We start from the raw sequence: 21798 nt of genomic DNA, 5'->3' as shown, positions 1-21798 counted from the left end.
GATGGATGGAGAGAGAGATGATAGATGATAGACAGATAGGTAACTAGAAGATAAAGGAAGAATAATCTGTATTTCTATCACTGTATATATGTCTGTATCTGTATCTCTATTATCTATATCTATCCTACTTTTTAAGAAACATAATAATAGCATAAGCTTCTCTGCTCCATTTTGTCAAAAACTTGCTACAAATCTTAATAAAATTAATAAAATTTCCATGTCATACTCTCTCATATGTCTGTATTTACTATGATTTGCCAACCATAATGTATTGTTAGACAATTAATGTCCCTTCCTCTTTTTGCCATATTTTCTCAAAAAAAAACTTTGTCCACATTTCAGAGTATTTTCTTAAAATAGTGTACCAGAAAGACAATTACTAGACCAAGGTTATAAACATTTTTAATATTCTTGATACTTACTGCTAAATTGCTTTGCAGTAAAGCTGATGTTCTTCCCTTTGGGGCTTAATCCCAAGACAATCCTTTGTTAAAGAGAGAAGGAAATAAGTTAACACAGAGCAATGGGAGTGCTAGCATTCAGCTAGCACAAACAGTTAATGATTATTTCCTTACAAAAAAGCTCAAAGCCCTGCATAGTGTACCCATAACAGGCAGGTAATTTAAGCAATCTCTGGATCCATCTTTCTGGAACCCAACATAAAAATGCAATGTGGGATATGAAATTGTCACCTCCTATACTGAACAGAAGTCATCTCTATCCGCTCCATTCTCTGGGTTGTTTCTCCTTGAGTGTTTAGCTCAGAGATAATTTTCGGTAAACTGTTGTCACTTGAAAATAAACAGTCTGGACAATGTATGGTCCATTTGGAAGACTGAGAAAATAAACAACTTAAGATATGCTTCCTTCTTGTCTGTGCAGCCCTTTTTGGAATGTGTACTCCAGATACTTTACTTTCTTCCCTAAAGCAGAAGTTTTATTTAAAATAAAGCTACTTCTTTGGCACTTTTTTGAAGAACCACAGCAATGAACGGTTTTGGAGCCCTTCTTCGAAGAAACCAGTCCATCCTTCTGGTGCTCTTTCTTTTGCAAATTCAGAGTCTGGGTCTGGACATGGATAGTCGTCCTACCAGTGAAGTTTGTGCCACACACACAATTGCACCAGGACCCAAAGGTGAGAAAAGCAAAGCAAAATGTTCATCTGTAATAAGTGAGCTATCTTCCCTCCTCCCTCAATCCTACTGTAACTCGGAATGACTCTCTCTTCTCCCTAGTGTCCACCTCCTTTCCTCCTATTTTGGAAAAACAATGGCCTATTATGATGTTAGGTAGGAGAATGTTGGCAGGGGGCGGACCTCACGCAGGGCAGGGGAAAACTCCCTCTTCCCTGCTGTTCCGGGGGAAGGTACACAAGCCAAGACCTTAGTGTTTCAGGAATGCTTTTCTTCAGACGCTCTCTATTCCTCTGCTGTTTTCATTCCAATGCCTTTCTAAGCACTGATTTTGGTAAAATTACCAGGCAAAAACCTCTGTACAGAGAAAATTAAATCTTTCATATATTTCATCAATTAGTGGGCTTCCTACAAAGAAGAAAATTTTTGTCGAGGACTGCAGATAGTGTATAAATGAAATTTCTTTTTTGAAAGTGGAGTCTTTGAGGCCAAGTGCCTTCAGCTGAAGGATGATAGACTATTGCAGAATTTTTTCAAGTAGAGCCAAGGTCTAAATGTGCTTCAAGCAACTGGTTGATAAAAGATGCTGTTTTCCTGGTTTCAGTTCTGACCCTTTTGTTCTGAAAGTGGTCACTGCAGTGCACATTCGGTGCTCCCTTATTAGTAATTCATGCTATGTTTCTCCAGGCTATAGGATAGAAGAATTGCAGCTGCTTAAAATTTTAAGTAGAAAAAAATGGGTCTTTCAGAAAAAAGTAGAAATACATCGCCCTATGCTTGTCAGCTATTTAAATGTGTATTGCTTAAAGTGCATTTTTCTTAATCAGTGAATTAATTTCCTCCAAAGATTGCAATCCAAGCTTTAACCTTTGATACCATAAAATAAATGCCAGGGAGGAACAATGAGACCTTGGGGCTTCCAAATAATTTCTTGGGTGAATAAATGAATAATGTGAGGGCAAATGTTCAGAAAAGAAAGTTTTGATTAGAAATAAAAGTATTTACTTAAAACTATTACTGGACTTTCCAATAATGTACCTGAAACTTTGTTATTCCTGGGGTAGCAGGGAAAATGCTGAAAATTAAAGTTTTCCTTGTCCTTGCAAATGGGAGAGTCCATTTGAGAACTGCACCGTCAAAACAATTTTTCTTGCAGAGAAACTACAACTTTGAAGCTAGAAGAATGGACAAAGTGTTGTCAAAATGACATCCCAAATATCCTGCATTGCAATACAACAATTCTATTTATTCCAATTCAGCCAACATATATTGAATATCTACTAAGTACTGAGTATTATTTTAAACATAAGAGATGCATTAAATAACATATATTTAAAAATATATATATATATATATTATTATCATAAGTAATAGCGAAAGAAAAAATTTAGGAGGGAGGAGAGGGCAATTAATTTTTATTGGATACCAGCACCCTGTTCATCATAAGTCTTCCTATCCTCATTTCTTAATGCAAAACTTCCCTCTTCCCGCTAGAAACCTTGCTAAGATTTCAAATGCTGTAAATCTTGCACTCTTTTCCTGAGCCTGTGTCCTCTAGAACTCCGGGGGTTCCAGAACGAAGTCTGCTGGGAATCTGGTATGATTTCTTCTCCCCCCAGAGTCAGAGGACTTTGCATCAAAATGAATTCTGAGTTCCCTTCTTCTTTTTATTTTATAAAATTATTTATTTATTTATTTATTTGACAGAGAGATACAGCGAGAGAGGGAACACAAGCAGGAGGAGTGGGAGAAGGAGAAGCAGGCTTCCCGCTGAGCAGAGTGCCTGATGCTGGCCTTGATCCCAAAACCCTGGGATCATGACCTGAGCAGAAGGCAGATGCTTAATGACTGAGCCACCCAAGCGCCCCCTGAGTTCCCTTCTTAAAGAGATTCCACAATTCTGGAAAGGAATGTACAGTATACCTCCTACATCTTAGGCCTCATGTTAGGTGCTAAAATTAAAGCTCTTCTCCTAGAACTTGTCACATTTCAAACTGAGTGTTAGATGGCAAACTCTTGGACTCAGGGCTCCGTTAACGCCCCTTTTCCCTGGCAAACTGCTGCTATTCGTGCCTATGGAGCGCCCTGCGCATGCTCATTACCGCCCCTTTGCACCGCAGGCCTGGCGCCGGATGCCATGCCTACAAGTGAAAAACAAGACTTTGTATTCATCTCCACTCAAGATAGAAACTGCCAACTACCCTACCTCGTTTGTTCATGAACTTGATAATAGCTGCTCCCTACCCCTGAACAAGGCGGATTTGTATATTTATTTCTACAAAAATAAAATGCTAATGATAAAGAGAAGGAAAAAAAGAAAAAAATAATAAAAAAAGCTTTATGGCCGAGAAAACATTTTAAAGAATGGAATCATTACTTCTGTTCAATATATTTTTCCTAAGAGCAGGATGGTCTATATTTTTCTCCGTGGCTAATCATGTCAATACCATAGTTCCCGGCACTGTGCTCAGAAACTTCTAGAAGCTCTGAGAAACAATAAAAGGAGTTTCCCCTGAATTCATTTGGGAGGCTGGGAACTAAAGAAACTATTTAGAGTTGCCGGTGGAAAACAAGTAATGTTAACCTGTCCTATAATATGTTGCCCAAGATAGACTCACCATTTTCTTACTGCATTATTTCCCAAGCATGACTTGGTAGGAAGAAAGATATTGAATTAAATGTTTGATCTTCAGTATGCTATTACATTTACTTGTGTTTTAGTTTCTTTATTTGAAAAGTGAGCTTCATTAGAGAACTGTTTTAAGAATAATATAAGCTAACAAATGTAAACTTTAAGCCGTGTAGACATCATAAATAGATAATTCTATTTATCTTTCCTCGTTCTCCCTATTTATCTAAGTCTGCTGAGTAACAATTATGGGAGTAAGCAGTGTTCCAATTATCAAAACTTCTTTGTTGAAAGCCGTCTTTATTTTTCTCTCTATGCCTTAAATTTATTATTTTATGCTGTTTAGTACAAAAATGTTCTTTTCCCACCTGCAGCGGCTCTTGAAACAATTCGTGTAAAATTCTGACCTCTAGTGGTATCCCTTGAAAACAGCAGTGGCAAGAAATTTTAGCAAGAAATGTAAATTTTAGCAAGAAAAGAAATGTAAGAGCAATAAGAAATATGTGAGTGATGATTCACAATTTCCAAAGCATTTTCAAGTACATTATCTTGTTTAATGTTCACAATTGCCCTATGTGGTAGCAATTAATTTCAACTTCAAAGATAAGGAAATAATCTCAACAAGGCCAAGTGGAACTCTCAAGGTCTCTCACATACTTATAGAACAGATATGCAACTTGAAATTTAGCCCTGGCCTTCCGGCTCTGGGTCCAGTGCCATCCACTGGTTTCTAGGAGAATCAGGTTTGAAAATATAGTCCACTGACCTTTATGTGACAAAAAATGGATGCAACAATTAAGAACACAACGTTCAGGCCGCCCCATAGCTCAACATTGTACTGGATACGAAAATATACTGAAGGTAATGAGATGCCTCCCCTCTGATAATCAACTCCATTATTTCATTAGTCTGTTTGGAAATTAAAGATATGTTGCCTTATTGCTTATGTTGGCTTCCATTAGCCTTTTTGTTTAGGAGCTTTATTTTTTTATTATTATTATTTTTTTTCCCAATGACTTTTGTGTGTGGCCTAAAAGTTCCTTTGCAATCCATCTGGCTTCTCCCTACTTCTCCCACATCAAACTACTTTTCTACTCATAGTCTGAATCAGGCATCCTTGCTTTGTCTCTCATTCCTGGCCCAGAATCTTTGGACTTGATGCTCTTTCTGTCTGGCCTAAATTTTCCTTTGTTCCAAGGATTGTTCCTTCTCCTCATTTAGGTTTTAGCTCAAATGCCATTCACACAGTAGGCCCTTCTGGATACCTGCTCACTCTCTGGGTCCTCACAATTGGCACAACCTGAGTTATTTCTGGGAATCTTCTCAGCCTCCAATGCAAACAAGCCTTCTCATGACTACCCCACACAGATGGCCAGATATGCCCAGGAATGTGTAGATCACGTTCACAGCCAAATTGGGAGTCTCACTCCTGCAATGTAACTGTCAGAGGTAACTTGGTTTAATCCAAGTTATTTTTGCATTTGTTAAAGCTGAAGCCCAGAGAGGTAAAATCACTTGTTCTGGATCACACAGTAATCAACTGGCAGCAGGACTAGAACTGGAACACCTATTTCAATCACTGGGCCAGTCATCGGTCCATTCTGCCATGTTATATCATCATCCTCGCGTTCCATCTTTCTCATTAAGCATGAAATGATCCTTCCTTTAGTTTTTTAAATTAACATTAGAAAAGGAGTTCTGTGGGGTCAATGCATACACATTGTATGGAATTATTTTAGCTCGGTCACCTTGATATAAATTAAGTTGTTAATTTCTTTCTGGCGGCTTTATCAGAGAGGTTAAGCAAGTAGGTATTTTCCTAAGACCTTTATATTAACTATATTAATTCACTATATTCTTTCATTGAGAGTTTTACTATGTATTTTATGCATAAAGACAGGTTGAGATTTTAAGTGGCTTGGCCGGGATGTTCTGAACCATTTTTTCCTCTCCTTTTCCCTTTGGGTAGATTCCAAGAAAGCATCTCAAGGTTAGACCAGAAAGGGGAAAGTAGAAGTCTAGTCAATCAAGGTATGGGCAAAGATGAGTCGGGATATATGATATGATAATGTTAAAAAATTTTAGCCTGTTTTATTTTAATAATCATGTATCTTTACCCAGAGCACACTTTCCTTCCACTGCCTTGCACAATAACTTGGCTAGCCAACCATCACCGCTAGGGCCATAGTAGTAGTTTCCCAACAGGTACTTGCATGTTGGCAAAGATCATGGACTTTAAATTTGAGCTCTGCCACTTACCTGTCTATGAGACCTTAAGCCTCAGTGTCTTCATTTTTGAAATAGTGATAATGTTGTTATCCATCTCAAATGCTTAATTTGAAAATTAAAACGTATAGCATATAGCTTAGCTATATTTTCCCATTAGCTTCCATTTTCCATTACCATAAGCTCCCTCTCTGCCCACATCCCTCATGAAAGGCTCACAGACTATAAAGTTGGTTCCCCAAATAGAAATCTACCAGGGAAATGTCACCACCTTCTACTCCTTGCTGCAATTTCCTGCCTACTGTGGTCCCACTGCAAAGTCAACTCTCATTGTCCGTAGTCCACAAACCTGAGGTCACCCTTTCTCTTCACTCGTGTTTCCTTCTTCTCCAAGTGAGTCTGGTGTTCTTGATCAAATGCATAGGAATGACAATGGTGTAAATACCGTAGGGATGTAATAGGACTAAATGAGTTAAAACCCACAAAACCAAACCTCAGTGTTTTTTTGTTTTGTTTTATTTTATTATTATTATTATTATTATTATTATTATTGTTTTGTTTTGTTTTGTTTTGTTTTCAGTAAGAAAAGGTGGAATGATAAGTGTGACTACCTCATAGGGTCTTGGTAAGGAGAAATGAGTTGAGCCACACAAAGCACTTAGTGCTGTCCCTGACATATTGCCAAGGACCCTTGAAATATTCGAAAACCATGGATTAACAAAACTCAAGGGAAAATGAGAATGGTTTTCCTGCCTTCTAGTCTTTTTGTCTTCCTTAGGGAATATTTTCTTGTGCCCCATGCAGGCAGTGTTTTTGGCCTCGGGTCCTCGACTGTATGTGTAGGCCTGATATAACTTAAGTCTCTCACTCTTTGTGTTTATGAAATTCTAGTTCTGTTAGAAATGATGTTTTTTGGCCTTTTTTGCCTCTTTTCTAGATATTCCAATCCATAAGCAGTCTGTCTGGTTTTTGCACTACATATTTGATCTGTAATATTCTATAATTTTATAAAAATCTTTAAATTCTATTCTAGAGCATTCTCTGCTCTTTTATAAATTATAAATATCTGCTGTGAAAATCCGATGCTCAGAGATTCAACTGAAGTAGCATCTAAAGAATTTAATTGTTTTCAAATTATTTATTGTGATTGTTCTTGACTTGAAAACTCTAGGACCATTATTTCACATCTCTTGTAGCCACTTGAGAATACTTGTATCTGTTAAGCAAATTATATGAGTATGAGTCTTTGGAATTTATGAAGGGTTTATCAATTATTTTTCTTTAGTTCCACGGACATACTACAGGAATCATTATCTCTATTTAAGAAGGGGGATAAACAGACAAACAAACAAGCAAACAAATAAGTCAAGGAACTAAAGCATACTTCTCTTGCCCATGATCCTTTTGAAGGTCATTTATCTGACATCAGTCAGGGATGAGTGTACGTGCAAGACATTATAGTATGGAGTGCAGTAAAAAATAGTTTACATGATCTTGTCTTGCCTCGTTTGAGATGCACAAAAATCTAGAAAAGGGTTTTGACATTCAGAACCAAAGTACTGCCCCACTTCGGGCCACATGCTGAGTGACCAAAGAGGCCTTTATGTCTAACAGGAGCTTGGGAGATGGAGTGATGCCACAAGGGTAACAATATGCTGCAGACCAAAGTGTAAGTCCTCAAGGAGACAGAGGGACTTGGATATATTACAAAGGAAGGTCTTTAGAATGGATTTATCTTAGCTTGTGAAGAGCAAAGCTAGAGCTTGACACTGGTGGTCTTGGGCAAAGTCACTACTGGCCCATAGACACAAACCAAATACACTGAAATAATGCTCACAGGGAGTGTACAAAGGCAACGGATATGACCTTAGAGGAACCCGAAGGGAGGTTATATCAGGTTGGTATTATTTTAAGGTGGCTCAGCCATGCCAATATGGAATTTTCTTTGGCTCCCTCTTCTTGTTTTTCTAACATTGTAGCTCTGCACAGATGAGGGTATGCAAAATTAAAATGCTTAGCATTCACTGATGCCAGAGTATTCCTGCACCTGCCTATAAGGCTTTACCATTGAGAAATGAGTCTCCCAAAATGCCTCATTTTACTGCCTGTTCTCCTGTCTTCCTTCCTGTGTAACTTTTTGTAATTAGAAATATGGGTGGGTGTGGGAGTCCTTTGTCATGTCGAAATGTATCACTAATGCAACAAAGTTATTGACTTAATTTTCTTGTCAGTGGGGACATACTCTTGGAACAGGGTGTCCAGTGGAGGAGAAACTAAGTGTTATTCTACCTCCCTTTAGGTAATAGAATCAATCTTTTAATAAGGTGGAGCACAGAATGTTTTCCCTATCGTGGCTCTAATGTCTTTAATGTAAATGGAAACTTACTGCACTTTGTTACCCTCATTTTCATTATACCTAGGGTTTTCTTTCTTTGGTTTTCACAGCTCTTCTATAGAAATTTTAAGACTGTATCAGGTCTGACTGGCCAAATGACTGTTTAAACCAGAAGAGCCAATGGAAGTCTGAGTAGGAGAATGAAGCAACTTAGTTTCTCTTTTTTTTTTTTTTTTTTTTTTTTTTTTTTTTTTTTTTTTTTTTTTTGGTCAGGTAGACAAATCTCTTGGCGGGGCTCAAGATAGGTAGGCTGAAGGACTGAAAGGATGTGAGAAGCTCCTGGTGGGACATGAACTAAAAATGAGAGCTGAATTAGGGCTGTTGGGATAGGGAGAAAGAGGGGAGACGAAAAAGAGATTTCAGAAGCAAAACTGGCAGATGATAATGAGCTCTACACAGTCTGAGCTGCCTCTGGACATCCATATGGAAAAGTCCAGTAAGCAGTTGAACATAGATATCGTAAATATTCTTTAGACGTTTCTTCTCTACAAAAACAAATTGCACTATTTGTCTTGACTCATGGTTTCTGTGACTTGTGTCATTTAGCAGAAGCGTCAGGGAGGACGTTGCCATTCTCACAGATGCGCGGGATGTCCATGGATTGGGATGTTGGGATCTAACCGCATCGTTATTACTTACAACGCTCTTCTTTTTCTTTCCATTAGTTTCTGCCTCACTTTGTACTGAAAGGAATTTTAGACAGAATATTGAATGCTCCATCTACAGAGTGCTGTAAACGTTTCAAAGCCAGGGGCACAAATCTCTGGCAGCAAAAATACACATCAGCCAGGGAGTTGCAAATCTACACAGCCAAGGTATGGGCTAAAGAGACATTGGCTGCCCTTGGCTGCTTCTTTGTGGCCCTCCAATTTCTAGCGGCTAGAATTTCTGGGTGACCTAGTGGATGCTACTGCCATAACATAAATTTCTCGAGTCCTCACTGCATTCCAGGCATCGTTTGACACTTCATAGGCATTATCACATTTACTCTTCTCAATAACACTCTGAGGGAGAGATTTCCCTACTCTGGTGTACTAACAAGAACACTTAGACTTATAGAATTTCAGCGGGCTGCCAGTGAACCAGTGGTGGGACCAGGACTTGGTTCCATCCCCCAGACCTTCCACTCTTAACTACCGCATTGCGCTGCAGGAGCACAGCACTTCGTCCTGGATGGATGGGATTCCTCCTAGCATTTGTTTCTGCTGACTTGGCTGTGAATGCATTTTAATAATGAATGAGATGTGCAGGAGGAAGAGAACCTGCTCAACAAAACTTAATATTATATTTTTCGTTAAGTACAATGTTAGTTGTTTTCTTTTTTTCCTCCCTGTTACTCAGACATGCAAAGACGACAAAAGACTTGCTGGTTCCAAGGAGCAATTTTTCTTAAACCAAATAAACCCGAAAACAAGAGGAGGTGCTTTATAATTCAAGTAGGAAACACTACAGGATCCTTGAAATCCTCACTTTTCTTTGCGAGATTATACAGGAACTAGCTGAAGGGGGAATAAAGTTTATGGGTCTCTGAGATTGGTGGGGCACAGCAAAGAGACTGGTTGACATCATGCACACCAACAGCCTGGGTTGGATCATAGGAAGCATCCAGTAAACATAGTAAACATAGCTGTTATTAATATTGTCATTGATATTGTTGTTAGATAAATTAATCACCATATATGCCCTTACTTATTATATTTCCTTACATTATTTAGCATATCAATACAGAAAAAAATATTTCTGTTCTATTTCCTTATTTGATACATTATCTTATCATCTGAGGAGGGAGCATATAGATGAATAAAAGCCAAATCTCCTTATCAGGGAGAAGAAAAAAGATCATGGATCTTTTCAAAATCTCACCTTGTTAGATGCCAACAACACACATGACAATTTCCCATTCATAATACTTATAACATTTATAAGACCAAACTTTTAGGCTTAGATCATGTCTAGTCAGGCCAGTGCTGTCTGCCTAGGACTCAACACAGGACTTAGTAGCTAATAGAGACTCAATAAATATTTGTTCAAGGAATGAATAAGTGAGCAAATTATGAATTTTTGAGAAGCTTTGAGAACAAGGTATAAAATATCTGCCCCCAAAACAAGCAACTTGCACTCTAATTAAGTAATTGACATTAGTACAAAAAGTTAAATAACAGTGCATTTTAAAATAATACTCTAAGGCAACAATTAGAGAGCAGTAACAAGGAACCAGATGGTGAATTACCAAGGAAACAATTCTATCAATAAATTTAGGGAATTTAGAATTTGAGACAAGACTAATGGGTTAAATTTACAAAAGGAGAGAATAGCCACAGTTTCCTTACATTATTATTTTTCAAACTGCGAGAGTATTTCATGCTTGTTGAAACACATAGCATGTGTGTTACGTTAAGTGAAATAAGTCATTCAGAGAAAGACAAATGCCTTATGATTTTATTTGTATGTGGAATTTAAGAAACAAAACAGATGGAATATAGGGGAAGGGAAGGAAAAATAAACTAAGACGAAAATCGAGAGGGAGGCAAACCATAAGAGATGCTGAACTCCAGGAAACAAACTGAAGGTTGCCGGAGGGGAGATGGGTAGGGGGATGGGGTCACTGGGTGATGGGCATTAAGGAGGGCACATGATGTAATGAGCAATGGGTGTTGTATGCAACTGATGAATCACTACATTCTACCCCTGAAACTAATAATACAGTATATGTTAACTGAATTGAATTTAAATAAATAATTTAATTTAAAAACCCATATAACATGTGTAAATACGTACAGAATAAAGAAGTATAAAGAAAACACTAACAATCTCACTTTTCACTGTGACTCTTCCCTTTCCCGACCCATTTCTCCCATGTAACCCTCATGAAGAACTTGGTATTCACACATTTCTCTGTATTTTTTCTGCTTATTTATGCTTTCTTCTAAATAAGATCATATGTGTATGACTCTCCAAGAGACATTCTTTATATACTAAAACATGGAGATCACACCTTCCTCAGAGGTCTTTCTTAAACTCCTTAGATTTGGCAACTGCATGATATTTCTTCTGGGATTTCCATCAGTTTCATGATGATACACTTCCAGATTGTTTATGGTTTTTGTTTTTGCCACTACAAACATTCTCATACATATGAATACACACACGGATACATACATTACTTCTTACAGATAGTCTCATAAAATAGGTTCCCTATGGTAAAATGGAAGGTGTGGGTTCTTTAATCCCTATTGACAGACTAGCTTCCAGAAATGCTATAGTAGTTCATGCTGCCAAAAGCAATGACTGAGTGCTCTCTGCATCTATGGGATCTTTGAATGCTACTAGTCTTTTTAGATTATTACTAAATCTAATGGCTACACTTCCACATGTACTTTTCTGACTAATAGTGAATATGGACAATATTCATCTATCATTTATTATTTATATTTTTAGATCATCTTTTTATTTCCCTTATTGTCTTTTTGCAAAAGCTTTTCACATGTTAAGAATATTAATCATCTTCTATGTCTTAGTGCTTGATTTTTTCCCTGTCTGTCATATATTTGTTTATAAATTCGATATAGTTATGTGACTTCTTTTACCCATATAGAAACTTTTAATTTCTTTGTGGTCATCAATGTCTTTCTTCTCTTTTACGATTTCTGCTTTTTTCCTCGGGAGAGTTGAAATTCAAACAGAGAGAAAAGCCTTTCAATGGGGGCATGAATTGAAAGACCTTTTAATGAAAAATGAATAAACAAGTTGAACAGGCATAAAAGGGTATGTAAGTCAATGTCAGAAAATAACACCAGAAAGTTGCAGTGATGTCAGTCTCTGAAAATCCAAATGCTGGACTAACCAGTTTGGACTTGGCCTATAAACACAGAAGAACTGCTGAAATGTTTTGTCATGAAAATGTGATTTTATAAAGAACCATCTGCAAGACAGCTTGAAAAAGTGAAGCTCAGATCTAAGGAAACCCGTATTTCAATAATTATTCACTTAACAGGCACTGTTCTAGGCACTTGGAGTCACCCGTGAATAAAATTCCATGAAGACCATTTGGGGGCCACCTGGAAGGAAGAGGGTTAGAGTATGAGAATAGGGGGAGGTAGAATAATGACAGCAGGGATGAGAGAAAAAAGAAAGGGTGGATGGGAGAAAAAGTAAGAATCAGGGTGGGAGTTTGGAAGGAGGAATAACCAAAACCGATCTGGGGTCTGAGCCTGGGAGATGAGACCATGGCGGTGACACTGGGAGACATGAGCAAGGGTCCCAGTAATGTATTGGGAGACACGGGCAAGGAGGAAACAAAAGCGTGGGGTGGCGGGCCGAGCAGAGTCAGGCTGGCAGCCCTCCTAGGTTAAGAGCCTTCACACCTCTCTTGGCCGACTCAGGTTCATTCATTAATCAGCCACTTGTGAGAATCAATTTTAATCAATGACTAATTTATTTCACTGTAGTAAGTTCACATTTATCAATCTTCACTTTAAGGTTGTTATTCCTTTCCTTTTGAGAACCTTCACTGAGGAAGTACCTGTTACATCTGAGTGGCTGTGCCAAGTGCTGGGGATACAAAGGGAATAGTATCTTCTCCCTGACCTGTCCCACCATTTGATGGGAGTTGGGGGGGGGGGGAGGATGGAGGAGCTGGTGTGGATGCTATGAAGTACAAGGGCTGTTCCCTTCAGGGAATGAGACTAGTCCTGTTGGTTAAACAGGGAGATGGCAGCAGGACAATCTGCACTGAGCAGACTCGTGGGGAGGGGAAGGCAAAAGTGAGTCAAACCCCTAGAGATGCATGGTTTGGACAGAAGATACAAATCTGCACGAACTTGTATGGGTGAGAACATTTTAGGACCAGCCTACTCCCATCCCATGACAAATTTGTACTTCAGCTTATTTTCTTTTTCACTTACCTGAAGATAGAAGCTTATTCTGGTGGAGCCCAATGCAAGGGATCCCATTTACTTCTTCCTGAGAAAGACTAGGGAAGCGTTTCAGGTGTGAGCAGGTCGGGGCAGGTGTTTCCTCCCTTTTGCTCCCCCAACAGCTGCTCTCCCAGCACTTATGACGGTAGTCCTTGTGCTTCCATGCCCATCCTCTCCTGAGGTTTCCATCTCTTCAGAGGAAGGCTCTTCTTTTCTTGATCTGTGTCTACTAATTGTACTAGTAAGGAAACGTGTTTGCAGGTGAAAGAAACCAAATACAAAACGAGCCTAACTGGTTAGTAAAACAAGCAAACAGAGGAGAGAAGGGGACTGTGTAGTCTCCGTAACAAGGAGGGAGTCAAGCTGCGCTACATCTGGTCTGGGGTCAGGGGCTCAGGACTCAGTCTTCATACCTTGGTTCTGCTTTCCTCCATAATGACTTCATTTTAGAGAAGCTTCTCCCTTCATGATGGTAAGATAGATTCTGACACTTCAATAATCGTCTGTCCTACCTCTGCTACCCTGCAGAAAGAGCAAGCCACCATTTTCGAAAGTTGTAACTGCTTGAGTTATGGGAGAGGCTTATCTACAAATGGAGACTCCCTGGCTCTTACCCGTCATGGGCCCACTGCTGAGCCAATCACTGTGGGTTAAGTTCAAACCACATGGACTAAGAATAAACAAGTGTGGTTTCCTATGGAGATGTGTGGGGCTGTTACCAGAGGCCCAGATGGAGGATACCAGGAAGGTGAAACCTGTAGGTTCCCACTTTACACTTAATATGGAGTGGATGGATAAGGGCCCACTCGTTGCACAGGTTTCCTCTGCGAGCTCTGCCAACAATAATATCATTTAATCTTCAAGCAACCCCATAAGAAAAGGGTAACTACCTCAGTTTTCTAGTTTAGGAAGCTGAAGCAGAGAGAGTACTTATTGAGTATAATATTAAAGAGTTGTTAAGTGGAGATGTGGGATTTGAGCCCAGGACTCTGGGACGATGAATGAGTTTGCTGGAGCTGCCATAACAAAATACCACACACTGGGTGGTTTCAACAACAGAAGTCGTTGTCATGCAGTTCTGGAAGCTGGAAGTCCAAGGTCAAGGAGTCAACAGATTTGGTCTCTTTTCGCTAAGCCCTCTCTCCTTGGCTTGCACATGGCTGCCTTCTCACTGTGTCCTCACATGGCCTTTTTAGGGATTCGTGCATTCATCCCTTGCATCTTTTTGTGTGTCCAAATTTCCTCCTCTCCTAAAGATACCAGTCAGATTGGATTAGGATTGTCCCAACAGCCAGAATTTAACTTAATCTCTTCTTTAAAGGCTTTCTGTCTAAATACGGTTACATAATGAAGTCCTGGGAGTAGGGCTTCAACATATGAATTTTGGGGATGAGGAAACAATCCAGCCCATGACAGACCATAAAACTCCTGTTCTGCCCATCGCACCAAGCTTCCAAAGACCTGTGGTTCCAACGGCTGAAACCCTTGGCCAACTGCATCTTGGTTGAGAGCAGCTTTCTTCCTCAGAAGAGTCTCCCTTGGACAGCTTTTCTCCTTAGAGACAGGCAGTTTCCTATGGACTGACATGAACTTGGTTCTTCTGTAACAGTATCCCTGCTGCAGGACCAAAATAAACATTTTTCAAGTGCTTTAAAATTATTAGAAAAGGTGTTAATTGTTTTATAAGGAGGGTCTCATTTCATGCACTCTCATCATAACAGGGTGAGGAAGTGTTAGGAAAGAGCCTCAGAAAATCTCTTAGAGGACCCCTGCCCCACTGTCATAGAAAGATTTTTTTTTTCTATTCATAGAACATAATGTTCATTATTATGTTGTTTGTTCTTGTTGTTGTTAAGCCAAGTTAGCCAAGGTCTGGGTCTCCCTTGACCACAGGTCATTTGCCTCATGGTAATGAAGATGGAAGTAATATCTACAAATCATTCTTCTTTTAGAAGCCACGCTTGCTCATTTTTTATGCTTCCATTAAAAGAAATAAGAAGAAAAACCCCTCCGTGTCTTAAAAAAGGAAAGAAGAGCCATGATGAAATGTCACCACGGGCCCGTAGTCTCTCGGCAGTTTATGACCACTGCTCCCTTAGGAGGTCAGGGAGCCATGCTTGCAGAGGGCTGGTTTTAATTATAGATCGCCTTCTCCTCATGGCGCCTTTAACCAAGTGGCCGGCACCAGTTTAAGGCTATAAGGCCTTTGGAGAGCTGGAAAAATCCCACCTTTGGGGAATGGGCAGCGGGAGTCCAGGCAACGCTAAACATTCCTGACAACATGTTTTACAGGGAAAAAAGGAATTAAGAAAACTTTTTATTGATTTCTTCCTCTACCAGCAATTTCCACCACAAAGCTATCACAATGAATCAAAGTACCGGTGTCTCAGAGTAAGCCAAGAGCCCTCCATCTGGGAGACAAAACAGGCAGGTACTCTAATTCTTTCCATTTACAGATAAAACAGAAATTTTGAAAGGTTAATACCACACCCAAGTTCACAAAGCTGGAAAGGAATATAATGAGGGATTGAATTCAGGATCTGTAAGATCGAAGCCCATGGATTTCACCGATAGAGCACCCCCGCTTCACAGGAACTACAGTCTTCAGTGAATGACCAGTGGACCTGTGTCTTCTTCCAGCCACTGTGGTCTTGGCAGTTTCTTGATTTATTAGTAGTCCTTCCAAAAGAAAAAATGGAATTTTTGTCATGATTTGTTTTCATCGAACCCAAGTTTACTCCTCGGAATGCCTGTTCCTCTTTCTAAGTGCTCATCTCTTTTTTAAAATTTATATACAGAGCAGTAGTTTGGGCTCAAGATGATCAAGGTCACAGAACTCTATAAAGGAGACTTTAGCAAATCCCCGCAGCCAAGTTGAACTGAAGAGTGACATAATGATATTATGTGTACATAGGAGAATGTTCTTACCGTTTTGAGATTTGCTGAAGTATTTAAGGAAGCTGTGCCATGAGGTCTGTAATTTACTTTTTTAAAAAATCAGTAAAAATACATAGATGAAGCAATAGCAATATGTTAATGGCCAAGTCTCAGTAATAGATATATATTAATTTCTGTTTATCTTTAATTGTGTGAAAATCTACTTAATATACAGAGTCAAGTACAAAAGTAAGTGATGATTGTAGGATAAGGATTGAGGTAGTGAATAGAAAGGAAGGTTTAGAAGAGATGTCATTTCTGGTGATGACGATGACGATGATAACCATTCTTATACCTCCCTTCTGTTCTCAGTAAAAGAAGAACCGATCATTTCGCCAAGCACCAGGCTCTGTGCAGAACACTTTTCATGCATCATCCCCATTAGGCCACAATAATCCTATGAAGTAATGATTATTTTTTTTCCATTTAATGGAAAAAGGACATAACTTGCTTCAGAGCCCTCTTTACCAAAGGAAGGCTCTCCTTTTGCCTTAGGGAGCGCTATGGGGGAATGACTGAGTTGAAGGAATTCAGGATATGTAGGGAGGTAGGGAAAGGCACAGAGGGACTGATAAAGTCAGTGAATGGAGAGAAAGTCAATATAGTAGGTCCTGAGGAAGGCTGAATATTTCAGTGAAAGGATGAAGTTGTGACCAAGGAAGTCAAAGCACTGGGAGATAGTCCATTTTACCACCATACGGATACACCTGGTATGTATGAGATGTCCAGGCAATAACTGATATGACTAGAGAGCTTTCCAGGAGTGAGAATGCAAGCGGCAAGAAGGGGTAGCTAGAGATGGGAAGGATATATTTTAGGGAAGAGTCCTGGCCCCATTAACAAAGCACTCCATACCACTTACTCCACTCAGTTCTAAGACTGATCAGGGAAAAAAAAATTGCTAACAACTTTCCCTTAGTCCATAAGATTATTTTGGCGGTGGGAAAAGTACAGATTCTGGCACATTTTCTTTAAAAATTTCCAAAACCAATTCACTAATTTTTAATAATGGCTTCCTTAGAGCAGGGGGTACTGACCTAGGTTAAGCTGTTTCATTTCAAAGAAGGATTTAATTTTAAAAGACTTTTTGCTTGTTGTTGGGGGGGGGGGGGTCTTTACCTGAGAAAAATTGGTCAACTGTGTGCTCCGCTGGAATTCTGCTGGAGAGATTATCCCAGCAAGCCGGTGGCCGGAGGGGTAGGGAGGGAACAAATCATTTTTGTAAAATTGAAATTAGTTCATTTCAATGGATAGCTTTTCATTCAATTTTAAAATGTAAGTAGCTATTTTTAAAAAGAAAAAAAGAAAGGCTAAATTGCACGACGAATCCAATGAAATATTGCCAAGAGGATGAAAGCGGACAACTGTGAGCCATGCGGGGGACCCTTTCCATAGCTTGCTTTTATACCTCTCTTCTGTTCTCATTAAAGCAAGTCCCAAATATCAAATGATCCCAGGATACAAGCTGAAGGCAAGGGTACCAGTTGTTTACTTCATCTCTGCCAGCAGCCTGCTCACCACGAGGCTAGGAAGCAAGTACAGAGACCAGAAGAATAATCCCATTTTCACCCACCCAGGTCTCCATCAGGAGCCACCAGGGAGCAGTAGATGACTAAGTCACTCATCTAGCTGCTTCAACTTAGATACTGGCTTGAAAATGAATGGGAAAGCTCATAGGAAGGGGTGGGGGGCAGAGGAGAAATCATCATGGCACCAGTAGTTCACATTTGTGTGGTTTCATGATTCACAAAATGCTTCCCGTACATGCCTGCGTTTGATCTTGCCCTTTAGTGAGCAGACCGTGCATCTTTGGTCCCATCCCACAGAAGAGCAATCCCAAACCCAGAAATGAATTTGTTCCCTATCATGGAGTTTGTTCAGAGCATGGGCTTTGAAGACAAATGCCCTGGTTTGAATCCTGGCTTTGTTACTTGCAAGCTACCCGTTTCCTCATCTGTAAAGCAGAGCTAAGAATAGTATGCATCTCAAAGGCTGTTGTGGAGACCAGATGATTGGATGCTTATCAAGGACTAGAAACCCCTTTGGCACTTGGTATTCTGTAAACACCACCATTGCATTTGTAAAATGTTTTATGGCTCACAAGATATATCTCGTTCAACTGTATTTATTAAGCATTAGAGACAAACACTGTGTCAGATGATGGGGAGGCTAGAATAAATCATTCATGACCCCAGCCATCCTGCAAGTCACAGATGAGTATAAGGAACAGCGCAGAAAAATGGACTCACTCAGTATGAAGTTCATTATTTTCAACAATGGAGGTAATTAAACGGAGAATTTAGGCCAGCCTACAAGTGTTAGAGATGGCTCCTTAAAGGAAAATACTTTTCTAATTTTACCACTCCTAAAAACCCTCTGAAGAAGATGGAATTTTGTTCATTCTACGAATGAGTAAATCGAAACTTAGAAAAGGTCAAGGACTTCCCAAGTTCCCTTGGCTAGTGAGTGGCAAAGCCAGGTCTCAGTGACACCAAACTACTTCAAGGATACATTCCCTGTGAATTAAGTCATTGAGCTACTAGACTATTTTTTTTTTCTGCCCCAACATTTTTCTTTTTCTTTCTTTTTTTTTTTTTTTTTAAAGATTTTGTATATTTATTTGACAGAGAGAGATGAGAGAGAGAGTGCAAGCAGGGGGAAAGAACAACGGGAGAGGGAGAAGCAAGCTCCCCACTGAGCAGGGAGCCTGATGTGGAGCTCAATCCCAGGACCCTAGAATCATGACCTGAGCCCAAGGCAGATGCCCAACGAATGAGCCACCATCATTTTTCTTTTTAAAAAAGAAACAAAGACAGTCATTTTTTCTGGATCTCCCCTTCCCCTACCCTGAGAAATTTGGCACAATGTCAAATATCTGAACTCCAAAATCTAAGGGTCACAGAGTCCTAGACTGGAAGGGACAATTGTTTATTGGTAGGGATCTGGAGGCACAGAGATAATACATGTTGACTCCTAGTTCTACTACCCACAAGCTCTATGATAATAGGCAAACAATCTCACTGAGTCTGTTTTTCCACTCATAAAGTGGCACAATAATAGTTTCCATCTTCTAGAATTAACAGCGTTGGAACACATTATAATTACTTCACAAACATTTGCTACTAACTTGATCTAAAGAAAGGCCACTTAATACATCCACTTCACCCCTCTGGTCTGATCACACAAGTCATCTGTGTGTTCTTTTTTGAAAGCCTTCTCCAGAAGGAGACTTTAGAGCCCCACATGTGAAGTGTTTTAATGCTTGACCGATCTCATGACTGGAAATCAAACTCTTCCATACTTGGCTAATGCTTCATTTAGATATTAACACTCTGCTCTCAGAAAAAATAGAGAATGGCTGATTATGTTTCTTTTCTGGATGAGTGAATGACATCTCCACTTTCCCTCGCCCACACTGTCTCATCCAAGGTACTTCACTTTGCCTTTAGAAGTCTTCTTTCTACTTCTTTCCACTGGTGACGGACGGACTCCTTCCTGTCTTGAGACTGTGTGTGAATATGCAGATAGCTGGTCATAATGTTGTGTGTGTGTTGTGCTCTTTAGTTTCAAAGCACATTCACATACTTACTTTGTTGATTCTAAAACAACTGAGAGAGGTAGGTAGGGCAGGTATGAAGTCCACATTAAGGATGAGGAAAAGTAAAAAATAATAAGAGCTACCATGGCACAATTATGTTCCATATCTTTAATGCATTTTATCTTTTATCTTATTAAATTTCTTACAAGGGCCCTCCTTTTGTAGGTGTTATTTGTTCAATTTGCAGGAGGGGAAAATGAGACTCAGAAAAGTGTGTCACATACCCAACTTTCCCCAGATAACGACTGGTCAAACTGAGAAAGGCCATATCTGTCCTACTTCAAAGCCAATAAGCTCGATCATTGACTTCTGAAGGTTTGCTCAGTCCATCAGTGACTGACATGATGTGAAAATCCAGGGCTCCTGATTTATAGTCCGGGACATTTCTCTTTCCTTTTTTTTCTTTTGTAGGATTTATTTATTTTAGTGAGATCATGTAAGTCAGGGGGAGCAAGTGAGGGGTCAGGGAGAGAGGGAGAGAGAGAATCTTAAGCAGACTTCCCACTGAGCACAGAGCCCAACTCGGGGCTTAATTCTATGACCCTGAGATTTTGACCTGAGCCGAAATCAAGAGTTGGATGCTTAACGAACTGAGTCACCCAGGTGCCCCCAGGACACTTTTGTAAAGGCACTCATGCAGCTCTTGACTGGGCAGGTGCTAGGGCTAGACCCATCTATGACTAAGACAGTCACTGCTCACACAGAACTGCTTTGCATCCCCATTCTTAGCTGTCTTCTGTTCTTAGCTTCCTGGTTTATGCCTACAATTTGGGGGCTCTCGAGCATGCAGTCAGAGAGTAGTAATTTACAAAGGATAAATTATCATTTATATATTTTTATGTATTTAGATAATTATATAAAAATATATATTTATATTCTTTATATATGTATCACACATCAATATACATGTTTATACATGTTCATGCTTCTAGAACTGGCCAAATTCTCCAGCAAAAATAAAGATTTATCATACCAGATATATATATATACATACATATATATATATATATACGTGTGTGTGTGTATGTATACACACATATAATGTATACATGTATACACACAATATACATGTATACACACAATAGAATATTACTCAGCCATAAAAAAGAACGAGATCTTACCATTTGCAAAAACATGGATGGACCTAGAGTATATCATGTTAAATAAAATAAGCCAGACAAAGACAAATACCATATGATTTTGCTTGTATGTAGAGTCTAAAAAACAAAATAAATGAACAAATAAACAAAAATTAGAAACAGATGCATAAATAAGAGAACTTGCTGGTGGTTGCCAGAGGGGAGGGAAATAGGGAGATGGGCAAAATGGGTGAAGGGGATTCGGAGGTACAGGCTTAAAGTTATGAAATGAATAAATCACAGAGATGAAAGACATAGCATAGGGAATATAGTCCATGCTATTGTAATAGTGCTGTATGATGTCAGATGGTGGTTACACAATCAATAGACTTGTCAGATCAGTATGTCGCACACTTGAAACTAATGTAATATTGTCAACTACACTTCAATTAAAAAAAAGAAGATTTTCCAAACCAAATAAATTTCTCAGGAAATCGCCAGCAAAGATATGTCTTTAAACATAAAGTTAGTAGGTTTGAATATCGGGAATTTCTTGCAGAAAATTTGAAACTGCCCCCCACCCCCCACCTCATACACTGAGGGCAAGGGGAGACAAGGGAAGAGGCAAACCAATCTAGATTGGTGGATGGTAGTGTTCATAAGGAAGGGAAGTTACAGATGAGACTTGTCTTCAGTGGTGGTAGGACAAGGTCTGCACACTTGCCTGCCAGAGTCTCAAAAGTTCATATAGAGCTTATCAGTATATGGTCACGTATACCAGCCAGATGTCTTAAGAACACTTCACTCTCTCAAGGCTGTATCATTGAAATGGCTCCTACTATGGGAATGGTGGACAGCTCGTATGTTTCAAGAGAGGGGATGGGG

At 39.4% G+C, this 21798-nt stretch overlaps 1 protein-coding gene and 1 long non-coding RNA gene across 2 annotated transcripts in view; one reads left to right on the top strand and one right to left on the bottom strand.

Annotated features, from left to right (window-relative positions):
• The first annotated feature begins 860 nt into the window (after positions 1-860).
• COLEC10 (collectin subfamily member 10) overlaps positions 861-21798 on the top strand; it is a 39103-nt gene continuing 18165 nt past the window's right edge. The window contains exon 1 of the mRNA XM_059165730.1: positions 861-1135. Coding sequence (XP_059021713.1) covers positions 988-1135 — 148 coding nt within the window. The 5' untranslated portion in view covers positions 861-987. The remainder of the gene's footprint in view (positions 1136-21798) is intronic.
• Positions 15631-21798, bottom strand: part of LOC131826466 (uncharacterized) — a 52779-nt gene continuing 46611 nt past the window's right edge. The window contains exons 3-4 of the long non-coding RNA XR_009351608.1: positions 17356-17393; positions 15631-15978 (exon numbers count right to left, since the gene is read on the bottom strand). This is a non-coding gene — a long non-coding RNA (uncharacterized LOC131826466). The remainder of the gene's footprint in view (positions 15979-17355; positions 17394-21798) is intronic.

This window comes from Mustela lutreola, chromosome 3 (assembly GCF_030435805.1).
Source record: "Mustela lutreola isolate mMusLut2 chromosome 3, mMusLut2.pri, whole genome shotgun sequence".
Classification (NCBI taxonomy): domain Eukaryota; kingdom Metazoa; phylum Chordata; class Mammalia; order Carnivora; family Mustelidae; genus Mustela; species Mustela lutreola.
Note: the sequence above shows the minus strand (reverse complement) of the source record. Positions and strands in the feature narration are given on the sequence as shown.